The 19608-nt window shown below is 35.6% G+C and overlaps 1 protein-coding gene and 1 long non-coding RNA gene across 3 annotated transcripts; both read left to right on the forward strand.

Moving 5' to 3' along the window:
• The first annotated feature begins 1364 nt into the window (after nt 1–1364).
• LOC109095410 (protein tyrosine phosphatase domain-containing protein 1-like) lies at nt 1365–13184 on the forward strand. Of its 2 annotated transcripts, XM_042734049.1 has the most exons (9): nt 1365–1533; nt 5334–5432; nt 6623–6794; nt 7522–7602; nt 7694–9432; nt 9554–10665; nt 10760–10945; nt 11668–11778; nt 11916–13184. In XM_042734049.1, exons 5-9 carry the CDS (start codon nt 9357–9359, stop codon nt 12048–12050), a joined length of 1620 nt encoding a protein of 539 aa, XP_042589983.1. In that variant the 5' UTR covers nt 1365–1533; nt 5334–5432; nt 6623–6794; nt 7522–7602; nt 7694–9356; the 3' UTR covers nt 12051–13184. The 2 variants fall into 2 exon arrangements, with proteins under 2 accessions (XP_042589983.1, XP_042589984.1); XM_042734050.1 differs by lacking the exons at nt 1365–1533; nt 5334–5432 and adding an exon at nt 5462–6540.
• Nucleotides 13185–14990: 1806 nt separating this feature from the next.
• Nucleotides 14991–18499, forward strand: LOC122138908. The gene is made up of 2 exons (XR_006155882.1): nt 14991–15105; nt 17904–18499. It is a non-coding gene; the product is annotated as an uncharacterized LOC122138908 (long non-coding RNA).
• The last annotated feature ends 1109 nt before the right edge of the window (nt 18500–19608 follow it).

Here is a 19608-nt window from a genome sequence, read left to right on the forward strand (position 1 = left end):
TGCACTGCACTGTTCAGAAAAAAATAGCCTAGTATTAAACTTCATAATCAAACAGTGGGGCTATAACCATAACCGTGCAGTATGGGAAGTGGGACCACTTTAGCAAAAGGCTTAGTGTGTTAATCTACTATGTACTTAACCATGTGCACCACCAGCTTCCCCCTGGTCAGTCCAGAGCATCATAAACATCCATCTAATCTGATCAGGCATGCCTTATTATATGCTTACAGTGGAGTTCACAACAATCTGGGATTCCAAATGTAATTTAACTTGGCGAAAAAAATAACTGAGCATTATAGAATTTTGAAATGTTTAAAGCAGGCCACCAATTCATAAGAAAATTTGTGGCATAAAGCTTAACTAGATTAGACGCCATATGAATTTAACGCGGTCTTTACAAAGGCGCGCATTGTGTAAGCATTTTTATGCAATATTTTTGTCTACTGAAATTTTGTCTATTAAAAGTTTTTATTCGGGTAGACGCTTTGACATCTGAACACTCAGTATGTATAAAAACAGTCCATTGAATTCACTGTAGCTACTTTTATCACTTAAAGCCTAGTTTACATTCTTGTCAAAAATGAAATGTTGCGCTGCCCTGACTAATGTCTTTTACTGAAGGTCAGATGTTCTTGCTTCCATTGATGAATAAATTGCTATTTGGAGCATTGACAAACCATGTGGGATAATATGCTCATTAGGTTTTACACAGATGTGGAGTTTACACAGCTCTGACATTAAATCATATGATAGCAAATACTAAAACATTTTGAAACTTTGTCCAACAATTTCAGCTTTGTCCTTAAATTGTTATTATCGCAATTTATAGCTAATAAAAAAATAAAATTAGAAAAAATAGAAGCATGTTCATATGTGGGCACTATTTTATTAGCCGTCTTTATTATACATAAGCTAATGGTAATTCGTGATGAAATATGATTTCATGGTTACCCTTTATTTTAAGGTGTCCTTGTTACAGTGTAATTATACATTTAAGTACTAAGTAATATTTCTTAACATGTAGGCCTACTTACCATGTGGTTAGAGGTATATACGTTTCCATGTTATTATGCATAATTTATTGTTATCATAATAGCAAGTACATGTAACTAGGACACCTAAAAATAAAGTGTTACCGATTTCATTATTTATAATGGCAGTGATATGTGTTTGTAAGTACTACAGTTCTTTAGTTTACGTAGATCAAGTACACTATTAAGATGTGTCATTAACACTTAGCAGGGTCTAAATGTGCTGCTCCTCAAGTGTTTAGCCCCATTTCCTCATGTGCTCACCGTGACCGCGCTTCATCCGTGCTTTATTTCCCTCATTTGATCACATGACCATGGATCGGCCAATGACAGGCATTTTCTGTTTCTCCCAACCTGTTACAATGTAACATCCCCTTGAGCAGCGAAACTGATACAAATGCACTCGACAACTGTCTGTTGTTGATCCACGCTTTTGCATTTCACCATGACCCCAAATGAAACAGTGGTCTTTAGCTAACAAATACCGGATACAGGGACCAAGGTATGTAACAATCGGACACATGAGCCCTAATGTTAGCCTTTGCGTTTAGCACAGTAGCATTAATGGTTAGCAAAGCTGAGAGATGCACCGCAAGAGATTAACCTTGCAGTCTATTAGTTAATCTAGTGATTTGCTCTTTAAACTCCTTTATTGTGTTTTCGCGTCTCGATTTTGTTTTGAAACGAAGCGCATAAGGGCAAAAGCTTAATCTACAGAGCCAAAGGGAAAACAAGCTGCATTGTCCTTCTCGTGAGCTGTAATGGATGTTACTGCAAATTAATGAATGTTAGACATTCATTTCTGGGATCAAAGCAAAAAGTTAACACAGATGAAATACTGAAAATATGTATTACATTATCTTATGGTAAGTCTTTTGAAAGCATGCTGTTACAGAGTCAGTGCCCTCATAATAACAATGTTATATTTGTATGTATGGGATGCTTTTATCCTATAGTGTGCAGAATATTATACTGTGTGTGTGTGTGTGTGTACATTTTCTTGTTATTGTGTTTGTCCAAGCTCACTTGTTAAAGTGAAAAAAAAAAACTATATATATATGTGTGTGTGTGTGTGTGTGTGTGTGTGTGTGTGTGTGTATATATATATATATATATATATATATATATATAATAGCTACAACAACATCTTTAAGCTATATTATATTAGAAATGCAATAAAAGAGTGGATGAGAAAGAAGTGGACAAATTTTTACATCCTGGTCAAGCAAGTAAAGGGAAGGATCAGGGTCGTAACATTGATTTTTTTTATTTTTATTTTATTTAATTAGTAAAAAAAAAAAGTTATTTATTTAAAAAACAAAACAAAGCAAAGCAAAATTGCATTGTCATACACATCAAACAACAATTGTGATGATAATAATAATACTAATAATAGTGATAATAATATCTGAATTTATTTTTGTATGTTGCATATAAAATGTACTTCACTCCGTAATCAGGGAAGCATACATTACAAAACCAAATTTCTCCTTTGACCTTGGGCTGGAATTCATGATGCAGTTTAGTCTGGATGTCTTATATTGACGTAAATAAACTCCAAGTCAAATGTTTCCCATGATAGATATCTGCATAGATCAGTATAGCTGCAGAAATATCATGTGTACTTGGTGGTTTCTAAGGAAGAGGGCATGTGAAGGGTCAGACACTGAGCCAGCAACAACAGCAAGATTTCGCTAAATGCTTCAGCGAGTGCTATGATTGGCTGAGGTAACAGTGTATCTGAAAGGCCATGTAAGCCTAACTAAACACATTCATTAAGTCATTTAATCTGTCATTTACAGTATGCTGAGAGGTTGTGGCTTAACAAGAGACATGCTGAATAAACTAAAGCCTTTAACTCTAAATGATAATTTCATGCTTTATTACATAAACAGTTGTCATTTTATCAACACAGTCATCAGAATAGTAGCTATAGTGGTAATGGAAACCAGTCAGTAGTCTGGTTAAAAATGAATGCATAATAATCAGTGTGCAAATTTAGCAATAGCACTAATCTGATATAAAGTATACAGTCCTTTTTATAACTCTGTTGGTTTTGAAAAGGCTTTGAAAAATCAGTTCAAAGTTTAGATGAAAGTGATCGCCGCCCTTTGATTAAATCCAGTGGGCAGCATTCAAGGATTCACCCAAGCTCGGACTCTGACGGCCTTTGTAAGGATGACAGCTGGAATATTGTTTGCAAGCATGTTCATAATGCTAATTTATTAAAATACAGTGATTTTAAACACCTGAACTGCAGGACTAAAATAGGAATGGATTAAGGAACAAACTTAACTTAATCTTCTTCATCCCACATGGGATTTAAGGCCGGAGGAACAAAAATGACCTTACAATACAAGACTCAAGCACCTTAGATAAGTTGTCTCTTTATATTGAAGGGTAGATCAGGATTAGGAAAAATCCATTCCTAATCAGATGAATAGCACACACTGATTGACTAGTGTCAGGTTGAGTTTTTGGATGGCTCGAGGGGGATTTGCTTTGTCTCTGTTGGATCAGTGTGTAAAGAGAAGTGTACGTTACAATGCAAATGAGTTTCATAATGCCACTCCACTGTCATGCGTCTTCTCACTTTACAGTGTGAATTAATCATGGTGTATCAAATGACTGCTAACATCATCCTGAATGTGCCAAAGATCGCTACAGAATCCCAACGCAAATAGTCATTACTTAAAGCAGCACTGTTCTGATCCCCTTTGATTATTGTTAAAGATAAAAAAATTACTTTAAAGAAATGTCAAACAAGACACAATCTTGTTTTGAAATCAGTGTATTTTTATAGATATATAACTGTTACAAAAAAAAAAGGATATAGCAAAGATTGAAGAAGGCTGTTGGTCTGTTCAAGTTTTGTTGGGCTATAAAAATATTTATTTCTACACCAGATTTATTATAGTTAGCTAAAACTAAAATCATAAAGTTTTTTTGTTATCATTTTGTTACAACTACACTTGTGCATATTAAATAAACTTTAAGTGAAATAAAATAAGTTTTAAAATACCTAAACTTATTTTGTTTCAGCTAGCTGCCAAGACAACATGTCTCATTTTCATTTAGTTTATCTTGATACTAAAAAAATAAAATTAACATGAATGAAGACTGTGTAGACATATGTATAAAAAAAAAAAACATGCAAAATTACTATAAAATTAAAATGAAAAAGAAAGGGAAAATATAAAAAATAACAATTAATTCAGAATATCAGATATTTAAAAATATCTCAATATAAAAAAAATTATGAATAAAAATACTAAAATAGTAACCTGTTTTACACTCATTTTTTTTCCAGTGTAGCATTGAGAGCTGTAGGAGGAATTTTCAGTTGAGGATTATAGAAATTTATTGCAAGTTAGACACAGTATATGAATAAGTCAACTATACAAATAGGTCGTGTAAAAATAATGATAAGTAAAGCAGCACAAGGCACATGGCAGATAGAGTGCAAACCAGTGACGTAAACGGTGCAGATATAATGATTGTAGTGCAAAAAAGCTTATTCAGTCGGAATTTTTTTATTGGTTTCGTACTACATTTAGAAAGTGTGATTAGGAATAAAATCCCAATTTTGTACAGTAGTATTCTACCTTTGTCAGACCCAAATAATTAGCAAAATATTGACAAGTAGCAATATGAATATCCAGAAGTAATAGCTCTGTTTTAGAGCAGGGCGGTTACAGTTATTGTCACTCTGACCTGTGATTAAAGTAATGGCTATTACAGTCACAATGGTAATGTGAGTAGTCAACTGTTGACACTTGATATGTAGTGGAGTGTAGGGTTAACCGACACATCGAAGTTTCCATAGCTTCTTTATACATACTAAGTATAGAGTAGGTTACAAAAAATTCCATCGCTTAAAAATCCCTCTTTTCCTAAAACCGGAAATCTGTAGTTCTCTCATTCATTTTTAAGGTTAATTCCTGTAAAAATCCTGATGATGTGAGTTTTTTCTGCAGCAAAAACAAAATCATAATGGTTTATTTGTTATTTTTCAGCATAAGGATTTATCTGTTATTTGATTGTTAGTATCCGCTATAGTCAAGATCTCTTTTAAATGCATAAAGTTCATTTATACGTTCTTATCTAGAGCTTGCTCATTATATTTATTCGGCACTTGCAGTGACACTAGATTGGCTGTGTGACACTGCACCACACTTTGTACATTTTCCTCCCAGGAGGGACAACTCCCTGGCAACCAGCCTTACAACTACCTCATTTATGTTTACCCTGCCATTGTTTTGTGTCTGAGTCTTTGACACCATGTTTGCTCCCTTCTTTCAGTGTTGGCCATGGCAGCAGGCGTCAGTTTGTTGAGTGACCTGCCCTACTCCACCGGCAGTTCAGCTAACAGCAGAGAGTCCAGCACTGACATGGAGCCAGGTAATAAACTGCTATTTCTGTACCTGTGGCTGGGGAATATTTTTAATGGTTAATGCACAGTCAATAATTGAAAATAATTAGGGTGAAATTCTGATATACAAGGACCGAATGAGGAGAAATAGTTAACAACAGGTGTGTTTATTGGAGCCCTAGTTATTAGTTATACAAGTTAAATTTGATATATATATTCTTCCTCTTTTTTCTTCTTTTTGTTTACAACCTATCATCTTTCTATTATGGGTAATAATATGACTACATTAACTTATCTAGACTTGTGCAGACGTTTCAAAATCTTTTGTAATCTTTTTCCAAATCTGTTTAAAATGATTAATTCCATATCAATTAGCCCCATTAAGTACAGAGATAATGTATCTCCTTTTAATTTCCTCTGAATTCAAGTAGGTTAGGTGAGAAAGGACACACTAATAGCCAGGGAAACAAAAACTTTCTTAAGCCTCTTCAGATGTTGAGTCGACTGACGTATGAGGAAACCACTTTTCTTTTATGTAGCATTCAGTTTTTGTGCTCCGAGTTACATAAAATCTTTGTATTCAGCATAGCAGATGGAATACATTAGTTGAAAAGGTGTTTTTCAAGTCTTATTATGTTGAAATGCATGCAGGGTTACGCAACCAGAGCTGTATTTTTCATTTCCATAAGACACATCATCCTGTTTCTCTTCCACCTGCGAGAACACACACAAGCTTCTGCACAGCCTCCCACTGATTTCGGACTTGGTCACCATGGAGACCCCCTTCAAGTGCAACTGATGAACCAGTTGGATTGTATCGGTCTCTCATGCCTCTTTTGTGCAGCGCGGTGATTGTGTAGTGATGATTCACTGCTCTGGGGTCAGCGCTTGGTTTGTTCAGGCTGTGCTAAATGTAGTGTCATCTGTACATTAGACGGGAGATGGGCTTGCTCTTCCCTGTAGACGAGATCTTCATGGGTTTTCGAAAGATGAACAGGCACTCGGCTTCAGAGACCTTGCTGAAGATCCTGAGGAGGAGGCACAGCTCAGCTGTGGAAGTCTTGAATTCTTCTTCGCAAAGGATCATTGTGGCACTTTGCATGTCCGAGGCACAGACTGACATCACAGATTGTGGATGTAATGTGTCATGATTAAGTTGGAGCTATTTAGACTGAGGACTGAATTCTGAATCCTTATTTTTCTTCATCTGTCTCTATAGTGAATGTCAGAGTACCCACTGCAAAGTACACCAAGGTGGGCGAGACTTTGAGGCATGTCATCCCAGGACATATGCAGTGCTCCATGGCATGTGGTGGTCGAGCGTGCAAATATGAAAACCCCTCTCGCTGGAGCGACAAAGAACAAGCCATCAAAGGACTGTACTCCTCCTGGTAAGCTGTCTTCTTGCTCTCTTCTCAAACAGTGGGCATTGTTTGAAAAGAACATGTCAAATATTTAGCAGAGTCAGCATTGATTCATTGTACTAGTCCTAAACAATTCAAAACTCAGATATATTGTTAGTTAAGAGCAAGACATTTTTAAAAAGACTATTAATTAAATTTAATAATAAAAAAAATGCTAGTCTGTCCTGGATGTATGACGGGTCCAACACATTTTATTTTAACTTTATTTTTCATGAAAATAGCCTTTGATACTAATATGGCAAACAAACAAAAATTATTATTCATCTGTTCTCCAAACCGCTTGTCCATCCTGGATAGATGGACATATTTTCAATGAATATTGCCTTTAATACTGAAAAAAAAAAAAAAAAAAAAAAAAAAAAAAAAAAAAAAAAAATATATATTTGTTTGTTTATATATATATATATATATATATATATATATCCATTCTCCAAACTGCTTGTCCTTCCATGGCCAGTCCATAACATTTAATTAATTAATTAATTATATCAGTTTATTATTTTATTTTATTTAATTTGACTTTTTTATTTTTATTTCCATGAATATTGCCTGATACTGATACTCCAATAAATATATACAATTGCTCGTGTGCATATTAACCATTTGTTTTCCTTTTTGTCTTATTTTGTAATATTTGTATTAATGTTATTGAGTGAGATATTTTGTTGATATCTAATTCATACTCTGTTCACAGGATAACTGATAATCTGTTAGCCATGGCAAGACCTTCAACTGAAATCATTGAAAAATTCAACGTCATCGAACAGTTTCATGTGTAAGTTGTATGCAGTGGCCAGCTACCAATAACTGATTCCCAAGATGCACCATGGAAGGGTTTGCTGATGCTTAATCTTACTTCCTTCTAGGTGTGGTTTAAAGACAATAATCAACCTGCAGCGTCCAGGGGAACATGCCAGCTGCGGCAGCACTCTGGAGCCAGAGAGTGGTTTCACCTATCGCCCAGAGGTTTTCATGGAGGCGGGGAGTGAGTAGATCACACACGCACACACACAAACATACACCTCTTCCTCTCTCAGTAGTCAGGGGAATCAGGCTGGGATAAATCCTTACTAAATCCTTAGCGTTATCACATTAAATTGTCAGTGTGTTGGACAAGCTAAAAAACCTTTTATACATGATTTGCTTTCTATACATGAAGTGGTTGTGCTTGCAGGTGTTGTTCAGCTTCCAGCTTCCTCAGGTTTTGAGGCTTAGGGGGATTGGCAGCTCTTAACAAGATCTCCTGAGAGTGGTGCTGTGCTTATATAGACAGCACCTTCTGAGAAACTATGCAAGGCACAATTTCCAAAGAGCACAGCATGTCGAAACATGCATGAAACGTCTCTCAAATTAAGGAAGAGTCAGCACTGATGAGAGATCCTCTGTGTTATATAATTCATATTACCAGTTATCCAGAAAGGACAGAGTATGGTTTCACATAAACATATATTAGTGTTTCTTCAGTTATTGGCCGCCACAGCGTAATTCCTTAATGTGCATCAAAAAAGACATGTAAATTTGCGATGGGACAACATAAAGCTAGACCAACCAACAGACCAATCTCATTCACAGCATCTGAAATGCTAGGTCTAATGCTAATTCTAAAATGATTGAGCAAAGTCTCGCCAAATTGCTTCATTATAACTCGCAGAACTGCGTTCTTAAACAGCAGGCTCCAAAAATAAGATAACATGAACGCGTTTCGTCTGCGTGAAGCTTGTAATATTAATAATATTGTTAATATTACAATCATTAATACTATACAGTTGTATACAAAAAATATTATATACCAATCTCAGGATAACTGATCTTCTCTCCTGCAGCAAATTTAGTTTTTCTCCATGATATTTAGTGCAAGGTAATCAGGAAGTGACAATTTTGTTCTCTTTAACTCGCTGGATGGAAACGGTGCTTTATACGATCTTGCAATTTTGCGCACAAGTTTAATTCATAACTTTGGATGGAAACATAGTGTGATTGGACATGTCACAAAATAAAAATTTTGTTTACAAGTGATAACTTAGTTGTCTTTTTGAAAAAAGCAAGTGCACTAACTTTAAAAGAAGAAAAAAACATTTTCAAAATTGTCCAGTGTAGTAATAATAACATATATAATTTCTATAATTTTCACACAAATATTGAAATGGTTAATTTCACTCTTTGATTATCATTGTTTTAAACATGTAATAAGACATGTTTATGATTAATATTAATACAGTAGTTTAACATTGAAAATCTGGGTTTTGGACAAGGGTAAGACAAAAAATCACTAAATAAAGCAATTTGAGGCCAAAACACGATGGAGAAAAAAAATCTTAACATCAGTTTACAACTTTTGGGACTTAAATGTGCCAAAAGAAAATAGCTATCAAAACAAATGTATGTTGTTTGAACTGAATTTTTTGAATTGCACTTTTTAGTGGCTTTTTTGTTTCATCTTAAGAGACATACATTTGACTTTTTCCAGTTTATTTTTACAACTTCGGATGGAAGGACTATGGCGTGGCATCCTTGACTACTATCCTTGACATGGTGAAGGTGATGTCATTTGCCATGCAAGAGGGAAAAATGTCTGTCCACTGCCATGCCGGACTTGGCAGAACAGGTCAGTATCTTGATTGTCTTGACATTTTTGCTGTGATAATTTGACTGCAATAGATTTGCTTCAATCCTTATACATCTATCTGATTATTACCTACCCTTAATGCACATTTGTCTTCTCTTAGGTGTCTTAATAGCATGCTTCTTAGTATTCACATCCCGGATGAGTGCAGATCAGGCCATTTTGTTTGTTAGAGCTAAACGTCCAAATTCCATCCAGACTCGTGGCCAACTGTTGTGTGTGCGAGAGTTTGCCCAGTTCCTGTGCCACGGGCGGAGTGTATTCTCGTGTGCCGAGCCCAAAGCTCACACGGTCACATTGTCGCAGTACCTGACTCGTCAGCGGCACCTGCTGCACGGCTATGAAGCACGTCTCATGAAGAACGTGCCAAAGATCGTACACCTGGTCTGCAGGTTGCTACTGGACATAGCAGAGAACCGGCAAACGGTGGAAGAGGAGGTGTTGGACATCCCGGACCTCACAGAGGAAGTGGAGAAGACTGTCTCGCTGCAAGCGCTTCAGCAGTTAGGGAAGGAGATGAGGGGCAAAGGGATTCCCATATCCTCACCTCGCTCTCCCGACCAACCCAGCCAGTGTGATCCACCTCATGACCGTCCACTCTGTAGCGACCAGGAATTTGATGTGCTGTGGAGATGGCCAACGGTAGACAATACCTACAAGTCTCAGCTCATCTTGAGGAAATGTTTTAGCTATAGCGACTCCGCCTTGCACAAACTGGATTCCAGGGTGCAGGTAGCTCTCGGCAGCAAATCTGGGTTAAACTTTACAGAGGTTTATGTGTCGCAGAGCAGATTAGCTACACAAACCCCTGACCTTCTGCCATCCCCGTTGACATCTGAAATCAACAACAGTCCCAAACATGGCTCTTTAACTGGTTCCTGTAGCTCTCTGGTGCAATCCAAAAAAGTCGGAGGCCAAGCATCCTGCTCTCCTGTCTCCATAAAACGGGTACCTCTGAAGGAGGCGAAGCGCAGCATGTCCTATGGGTTTTTAGGGAGGACCAGTGACAGCATGTTTTCCATGTGTCAAGGTGGTAAAAGTCACCCCAGCCCTAATGAAAACACAAGCTCTGAAGTCACACAACAACTGACAGACGTTCCTACTCTGACTCTTCAAAGTGAACTCCCACCTGAGACTCGTCGACTGTTTGTGGCCAAAGTTCTGACGATGGACATCGATGGAGATGACCTCAGGAACACAGTCTCAATGTGGCAGGTAGGAGCAATACTATAAGATTTTTGGACGTATTGAGTCTCAGAACTTCAATTCCAACCTCGGGTATTCACTTTCAGTTGTTTCTGCCTCTCAGACAGAGTTGAACTCCCGTGAGGGTGCATGGGAGAGGTTGTGCACCGAGAGAGACCCTGTGGTGCTCTCCACGCTCATGTGGTCTTGGCTAGAACAACTCAAGGAGCCAGTCATCACAAAAGAGGATGTGGAGACTTTGGCTGGAAACAGATTCAATCCCCAGCATGCTCTAAATTCACTGGACAAGGTATCAAACCACATGAGAAAATATCTTCATAGCAGTGGTTCTCCACCTTTTTGAATCAAAGGCCTTCCTCTTTGTTCAAGACAATATTCGAAAGCCCTCCTATGTAAGCTAATTTGTACATCCGTTGTACTTCTTTTTGCATTTTAATTCAAATTGGCATGAAATGTTATGTTAGCTCAATATATGAAGTTGAATATATATATATATATATATATATATATATATATTATATATATAATATATATATATATATATATATATATATATATATATATATATATATATAACATCCAACTTTTTTGCTTCCATACAGTACACCCACATAAAGCAAATTTCAACTGCATGATTTTGTTGTTGCAAAATGTAAATTTTATCGTACACCTCTTTATTTAAAGTTGGTATGCCAGACTTTATCTGTAACTTTATCCTTTCTCCATACAGCATAGTATATACTAGCTATATATACTTTTAACTATTTAAATCTCAACTATTTGATTGCTTGTATCATTGCAAAATGCAAACTGTATTATCACCTAGTTCTAATAATTAATAAGAAGACTTATTGGGCCTCCTCTGGAAGTTTGCAGATGCCCCGTGGGCCCCAGCCCCCTGGTTGAGAACCACTGCTTTGGAGTATATTTTATTGCAAATGTGACTTTTTTCACCATCTAAATGGATAATGTGTACGCTAAAACATCTGTGTGTCTTTTTATATTGTTTAGGGACAAAAACAAACCCTTCTGTGTATTCTTGACTGTGTTGCTCATTTGCTTAAAATACCAGAAGAAGTTGAGAATGCCTTTTTTGAACGCACAATCAAAGCATTCACTTGGGTAAGTCATGGCCACAAAACATTTTTGCAACAGACTACTGGTGAAAAGATTTTTTATTTTCTTCTTCTAGTAAGGTATTGTAGTACTTTTTAGATAATTTATCCTAATTATGTGATTCTAATCTTCGTCTAATCCAGATTCCCTTAGATTCAGAGAATGGACAGTTTATCTGTAAGACTCTGAAAGACGTCATGATCCCTGTCATTCATGATTTGAGAACAAAAGCAATGGAGGAGCTTGAGCTGACCTGCCACTGTTCCCATGTACCCTGATCAAGATGGTGGGAAACTGAAATCTGGAGTCTACTGTAATTTTATAGTTGAAAAAGAAACAAACACAAATACACAAGCTAACAGATTTACTATTGTTTTTTTGTTTTTTTTGTTTGTTTGTTTGTTTTTTGACCACTCATTCAAAAAGTGTATTTTATTGTCTTTTGAGATAACAATAATTACTGCCATACGTGTATGTGCCACAAGGTTTTGTTAGGCTATTTTTCTATTTTGTTTTTCTTAATAGTTTATTTTTGATACACAATATTTATTAGCTAACTTAGGAAACTATTTATTAATAAGTAAGTCATGTATTTATTTTGATGCTTTTGTTTGGCTCTAACGAACTGAGGATTCTCATGAAAATATGTTTTGTCATATAATACTGTGTGAATAGTATAATATTAGATGTACTTCATTATTTACTAAACCAAATAATATCACTGTGCAGCATCTCATCTTTAACGTTTTTACTGAATGAAGCAAACTGACAGATTTGCTGATTATTGCCTTTGCAATTTGTATTTGTAAAAGGTTTGTATTTAAGGTACGATAGAGGACAACTGAATGCTTTCATTCATAACGCAATGCAGTTTACATTAGGAATAGCTCAGCATGGCCTCAGCATAATCTGAGAATGTATCAATACAATTCCTGCTAAAATGAAGCAAAATAATGCTCTGTAGTCAGGCTTTTGCAGGATGCTTTTTGCCTTTTATTGGCATTATTTATAACTAAGCTGCTTCTTTAACTTAAAAAGAACAAATATGAAGGAATATGTACAAATATGTTTGTCATGTGGTGTTTTAGTACTAGATAACACTGTGTTAAAACTGACCTCATTTGTCAACTAAAATGTTATCATTGTCTTTTTAAGTAAGTATCATGTAGCCAGCAGAATAGGTTTATTCATTCATGTTTATAGAAGAACTGCAAAATGTTTTCTTGTCAGATTCCTAAAGACTTTTTGTGGATTTTCCAAAGCACTGCATATTTTTTATTTGTTACATTTTCATTCAAGTCTATAAAATGAACATTATGAATGTTACCTTTGTCACACTTTCTTATTAACATCCTACTTCAACTTTGCCTTCATTAAGCAAGTGTCTTTATTAAACTAATAAATCATGTTTATTTATGTGTGTGGATCATAATTTCATGAAAGAAAACATCAATTCGATGGAGGTCATCTGATTCAGCAAGCACTGCAAATAATAATTCTGATCATTCTGTTTCCTGCTGTAGTTTTAGTAGCCAAAGTGTTAAGATAACAAAGTTTTAAAAGTGCGTAGCATGTTTGCAAAGCAGAACGGTCTTTATAAGACTCTGTCTTGTCTTGTGTGTCTGGATCTTTTCATTTGGCCTGTTCTGGAGCTGCCTTGCAGCCATAATTATTACCAGAAGTGCATCAAACAAACTGAAGTTGCGTAAAAGGGTGCCCTTTTCCATGCCTCGTGTCCTACTAGGTCAGAAAGTATTTTTCCGTGCATAAATCCACAATAGTATGATAAATGGTGTTTTATATTCTAAATGAAAGTTATGCCAGATATGAAGATGATTTTAGGTATGTGCTATTTTGTATCATTTCAGAACACTTTATTTTTAGAATGCTGCTGTGTCTATGAAGAAGTTCATCGCTGGTTCATCTCTGGCTTATTTTGTTTTAGGATGGCCCTCTCTTTATGCTTTTACTAAAAATATTCGTACAGCTTGTCTTCAGAGATGATTTATGCCTTGTAGTAGCCTATCTGTGGGGTGAATATCAAGTATTTTTATTTTTACTGGTGATAGACATGTCAGGTGGAAAACAGAGGTAAATATATATTTACTACTTTAAGATCCTCTTGCCCCTATACATACTATATACACTGGCAGTCTGATTAATTTTCACATACTGATCACTTAATAACAGTAAGCTACTGGCTAAAAAGTCTTGGGTTTATAAGTTGTAGATCCATGAGTGGATGATTTTATTTTATTGCATCTCCTTTTATATATATATATATATATATATATATATATATATATATATATATATATATATATATATATGAATGGTTATATAGCTACATTGACACATGGCAGACTGTACACTTTTCAGCTTTCAGGGCTGTTTGCACTTATAGTTTAACATACTATTTTATTCCAGTTTTGTTCATGACTCTGCTCAGCGAAATTCAGTGTTTGGTGATTGGTTAAATCGGCGACTGTTTTTAATCCAGATGAGTAGCCCCTAGTCTAGATATTAGTGTTTGAAAAAAAAAAAAATATTAAATCTTGTCTATACTTTCATCATAAGCAGCTTTTAACTTCGAGCAAGACTTTTTATAGCCAAATCAACAGCTCCATCTGTTGGTTGGTGAATACACAGCAACTTCACTTTTCTAATAACTATCGATCACAACTAATTATATTTAAATAAAGTATATCACATATACATTTCTAATTATAGTCAACATTATATTTTACTAAACTATGTATTAAACAATTAGTAAATGAGTTACAGAAAACGTAAATAGGTACTGCTCTCTTCCTCAAGATGTAATTTTGTGCTAAATTTTCTCACAATTTCCATAGGCTGCTATTGTTGCCTTTGAGGCTAAATGCACAATCAATCAGTCAGTCAGTCAGTTAATATGAAATATTGCATAAATATCCATATAGACTATTCTACACCGTACAAAGCACTAATTGTTTTGACGATTAAATTAAAATGTAATGATAATTTATATAATAATTGAAATAATATATAATTTCTTCAAATAATTTGCACATTTATTTTCAGAATACATATTTATTTATTTATGCATTAATTTAGTTAGTTATTACATATTTTATTTTATGTAATGTAATTTAATGTACCGACTCCCTCACATACCGAAGCTGAGCAATAGTATGTATATATACTGTATCTCAAGCTGAGAGGGAGGTCCTCGTCATCGTCAGCTCTGTACGCGTTTATCCGGGTCCTGGAGTCTCAGCACAGACCGCGGGTGTTCGTCGCTATTAGCTATTAGCCAACTAGCCTTCAGCTTCCATTGAGGACATAGTGAAGGTATGATAGAGCGTTTGTGTTTCAAAACCGTCCCTTCTTATTGCCAAGGATACCGATTCGGTTTTCTAGTGCATTTTTGTATATTTCCTTACGTCCGATAAACTTTACAAGAAGTTTCCATTGCTAACTGCATTATTTAAGAGCGATATGTAAACTAGCTTGCTGGCTAGTCTGTCAGGGACACTTATCCTAGCATGCTATCTGAATAGAGTCGAAATAGATCACATGCTGTCCTCTGAAGATTTTAATAGTGCCGTGTATGTCAAAAAAAATTGTGCAGTTTGTATTTGTTCCGACGAACGTTATATTCGGGCGATAAATGTATTAGCAGGCTAGCCAGTGGAGACCGCCATTTTTTTATGAATCAAGCGAGGGAAATTTGAGCAACATACAAAGAGTTTGAGAGGACACACTAAGAGACTAAAGAGTCTATCATTATGATTGAAAACAGTTGATATGACGGACTGTCTTTAATTTTTCTTTGTGTAAACGTTTTGGAATCGTAATACATGTGGATGAGGAATCTTACTGTAAACTGTGAGCTAGATTACATAAATCTACCTAGATTATTTCAGGATATCTTGAGTTGCTTAGTACTACCTTACACCAGCCAGGATGTGTCAGTTATTTACAGACTTTGGTCAATGTCTGGAGGTGTGATTTCTTAAGTAAGTCAGTTTGACACTCAGCAGTGACATTTCAGCTGCAAATGCAAACTGTATTCAACTATATATAGTTATAGAGATGTACAATTGTGTCTGCTGCTTTTCTGTATCGTGTCATGAGGTTTAAGAGAAGGAATGCAAGGTAAGTAAGGTTCCCATATTGAAAAACTGATAGTAAGCTCAACTAATACAGCACCTATTATTATTTTTATTATTATTTAGTGCAATTAACTGATAGTCAGATGCAGATTGAGGAGCTAGTATCACATTCACTGGTGTCCTCAGAAACGTTCCCTGTCAAAGATGAGTATGCAGCATGATTGGAGAACTTGCAGAACTGCCAAAATGTAAATTAGGCTTGTGTGTTGCCAAATACCAAGTAAGCAAATTTAATGGTTTCACTACCAGATCTTTGGAATGGATCTTTAACCACTTGTTTCCTGAATCTATTTTCTCTCATTACAATAACCAGCTCAGTTGTCAGTGTTTCCTGCACTAAAGGGATGTACTGCACCGCAGCTGAATCTGCAGCCCATGGCACAAAATATACAATATTATGTTGACAATAATATTCAAACTTCTTATTTCGTTATTGTTGCTGACAGCATGCAAAAATATTTGTACAATGCAATATGCTTTCCAGTTTGTTAACAAATCACTCAACTGGGTAAAAAACCTTTATTAAAATGTTGGTGGTCAGTGCCAAACCAACATCATGAAGGGAACACTTTATTATTATTATTTTTTAACTACCGTGTATTTATAACTGCAAATATGTACTATGGCCCAACACTTAAGTTTGTATTTTGAATGCATGTATATCATAACACATTTTATTAACTCAAATGCATTGCTTCATGAAAAATGATCAGAATGCATTTTGTAAAACCATAACATTAAAAAAAGAACGGAATAGTTCACCCAATTTATAGGAGATGTAATTGAGTTTGTTTCATTATCAGAACACATTTGGATAAATGTAGCGTTACATTACTTGATTACCAATGGATCCTCTGTAGTAAATGGGTGCCGTCAGAATGAGAGTTCAAACAGTTAATCAGTAATCCACACGACTCTAGTCCATCAATTAATTTCTAGTGAAGCAGAAAGATGCCTGTTTGTAAGAAACAAATCCATCAAGGCATTTTAACATTAAACTGTTGCTTCTGGCTAAAAATATCAGGCCATAATGCATAATAACACTTCCTCCAGTGAAAAGGTCCACCCCCTGTTGTCCTCTCACTTCAAAACGCACCAACATATTTGTTTTGGACTGGTTTCACTTATTAACAGTGATCACATATGCAGAGGCATGCATATTTTCAACCTTTTCACTGGAGAATGTAATATATTATGGATAGATAATTCATATCTTAGCCATGAGCAATGGTTTGAAGTTATAGCTGTCTTGAGGGATGTATTACAAACATACAGTTTGTGGATTACTTTCATTAGTGGAGGATTATTGTGATGTTTTTATCAGCTGTTTGGCCTCTTAATCCAATGGCACCCATTCACTGCAGAGGGTCCATTGTTGAGCAAGTGATGTAATGCTAAATTTCTCCAAATCTGTTGTAGTGAAGAAACCCATCTTGGATAGCCTGAGGGTGAGTACATTAAGCAAATAAAAATTTTCGGGTGAACTATTCCTTTAATTTACGAAACACGAAATTACATTTAGAATGATATGCATCTACAAGCTACCAGCAAGATGGCTGAACACAGGGCTTTAAGTGCTTTGGTTTTGTCCTGCATGCCTGCTGTTACTGACGACATCTATCCCAGAGCCAAACTGGGCCCAAGTCCGAATGTGGCGGCATTTAATCTTGACTGAGATATTAGTATGTAGCCAAGTCACACACAATGTCAACATGGCTTCCTGGTGCCTGAGAGGGTGCCAGCAACTTGGCCAGCCCCTCCATTTTGCTGCATTACCCGTGCTGTCTGATTCAGTTGGAGGGAGCATTTTGTAGTCCCATAGCCGTCTGTTAGAGTCTCTTTTTCCGTAATCCGTTCTTTCACAGTAACTTCTAATGATGATGAGCGACGGGAGCAGCAAATATTTAGCATTTTGAACAATCGGTTTGTTTTTTAATCTCTAAACTTAATTCAATAACCTTTTCTTGTCCACAGAGTGACTGTTCATTTGGAAATATGGTAGATGCCGAGGCGAGAATCCTAACATGGCGGACAGAAAGGACTTCGGAAAACAACAGTTTGGTCACTTCTGTCACTATCCAGTTACATTACTTCATTTCAAGGTGGAAAGAAGGCAACATGTGCACTGTGGGATGAGGTAGTAGGTTGTATAGTTTTAGGGTCACACCCACACTGGGAGATAACTATACAGCCTACTGTCTTTCTCAAAGTGAAAACGGAGCTACGGAGTATCTTCCTACATTTCCTGATGTTTAATATCAGTGATAGCATTGTCACGGTATGTGCTGGCAAGCTGAAATGTTTTTGATTGTTAAAAGAGATGGCAGTGCTTGTGCAGTGTGAGGTAGTAGATTGTATAGTTGTAGGGTAGTGATTTTATCCTGTGTAGAAGATAACTATACAATCTATTGCCTTCCCTGAGGGGCAGAAATACACACCAAATGAACACCGATTTATCTTAGATAATGTGATTTCTCCTGTTTTTTTTTTTTTTTTTAAATCAAGGTTTAATTTTTGCTTTTGTCTAAAGTAAATTTTTCACAAATACAATAAAAGTATTTGCAAATTTATCTGTGGCTTTCTTTGATTGAAATAATAGTTATGATTGGTATTAAGGGCTTCCTGGTTTAATGCCTATTGATTAATAGAAACATTGTATGGTGCTCAAGTGAAAAGAGGTTCTTATCACCTCAGCATCATGCATTCATCCTGGAGATGGCGCTCTTGTATTTTCTATATATTGAACACATGGCTGAACTTGACAGGATAACAGCTGCATGTCCCCTGTATGAATGATCAGCCACCAAGTAAGGATAAGAGAGTGGCTTTAATTTTGTATTAAGCATATGCTGGATTTCTCATATTTCGGTTGCTAATTAGTCCACTATACTTTTATATCCCTATAGTGTCACCTTACCAAACTTTGCATGCATGAAGGATCTGTATGTAATTGCTGTGTGGGTCTTTTTGGGATGGATTGTTGCTTAGCAACTAGAAGTTAAATTTGCAATATTTAAATCGTCAGCCTCACTATCTTGGTTGAGATATACTTGCATTTCATCTGAGTTGACCATTTAGGTGAAATGTTTAAAAACCTGACCTCACAGTCTAAGTGGGTCTGATGTTTCATACTTAAAAGGTTGCACAATTCAAATATATTTACTGATTTTACATGATTAATTTTTATCAGTCTTAAAACCTAAGACTGTCAGTGCTCCATTGATCTTATAAATCTAATGGACAAAAATATGAACTGGTATGTCAAAGTTAAATTGCAGTATTATAGACAAAGGGGTCATTTCACTAAACAGGAACCATTTTCATTTCTGTCAGACAAATTATAAATATTTAGTATTCATATTATTAAGTTAATAAATTGTCTTGGGCCTTCTCAAGCTAAACTTAAATATGTGTGTGTGTATATATATATATATATATATATATATAAAATTGGAATACAACTATATGCCTTTAATAGTAGAGATGACTGGGTTCATTTGACCACTAACCTTATATCTTCAAATATCCAGGTTTCACGATTTTCATAAATCATAGTAAAATAGTTGACATTTTCATATTGTGTCTGGCAAAGGTAAAGTAAAAATGTAATTATAATAAAAAAAAACACTAAAGAATTAATTAAGTCTTTTAATTATCATTTTCTAATTTAAGGACTTGT

Source organism: Cyprinus carpio, chromosome B11 (genome assembly GCF_018340385.1).
Source record: "Cyprinus carpio isolate SPL01 chromosome B11, ASM1834038v1, whole genome shotgun sequence".
Classification (NCBI taxonomy): Eukaryota; Metazoa; Chordata; class Actinopteri; order Cypriniformes; family Cyprinidae; genus Cyprinus; species Cyprinus carpio.

What these genes read in the sequence shown, in the direction of transcription:
- LOC109095410 (XM_042734049.1), top strand. Translation starts at nt 9,357, where the DNA reads ATGGTGAAGGTGATGTCATTTGCCATGCAAGAGGGAAAAATGTCTGTC. An exon ending in TGCCGGACTTGGCAGAACAG is followed by an intron (nt 9,433 to 9,553) that starts GTCAGTATCTTG and finishes GTCTTCTCTTAG; the next exon opens with GTGTCTTAATAGCATGCTTC. An exon ending in CTCTAAATTCACTGGACAAG is followed by an intron (nt 10,946 to 11,667) that starts GTATCAAACCAC and finishes TATATTGTTTAG; the next exon opens with GGACAAAAACAAACCCTTCT.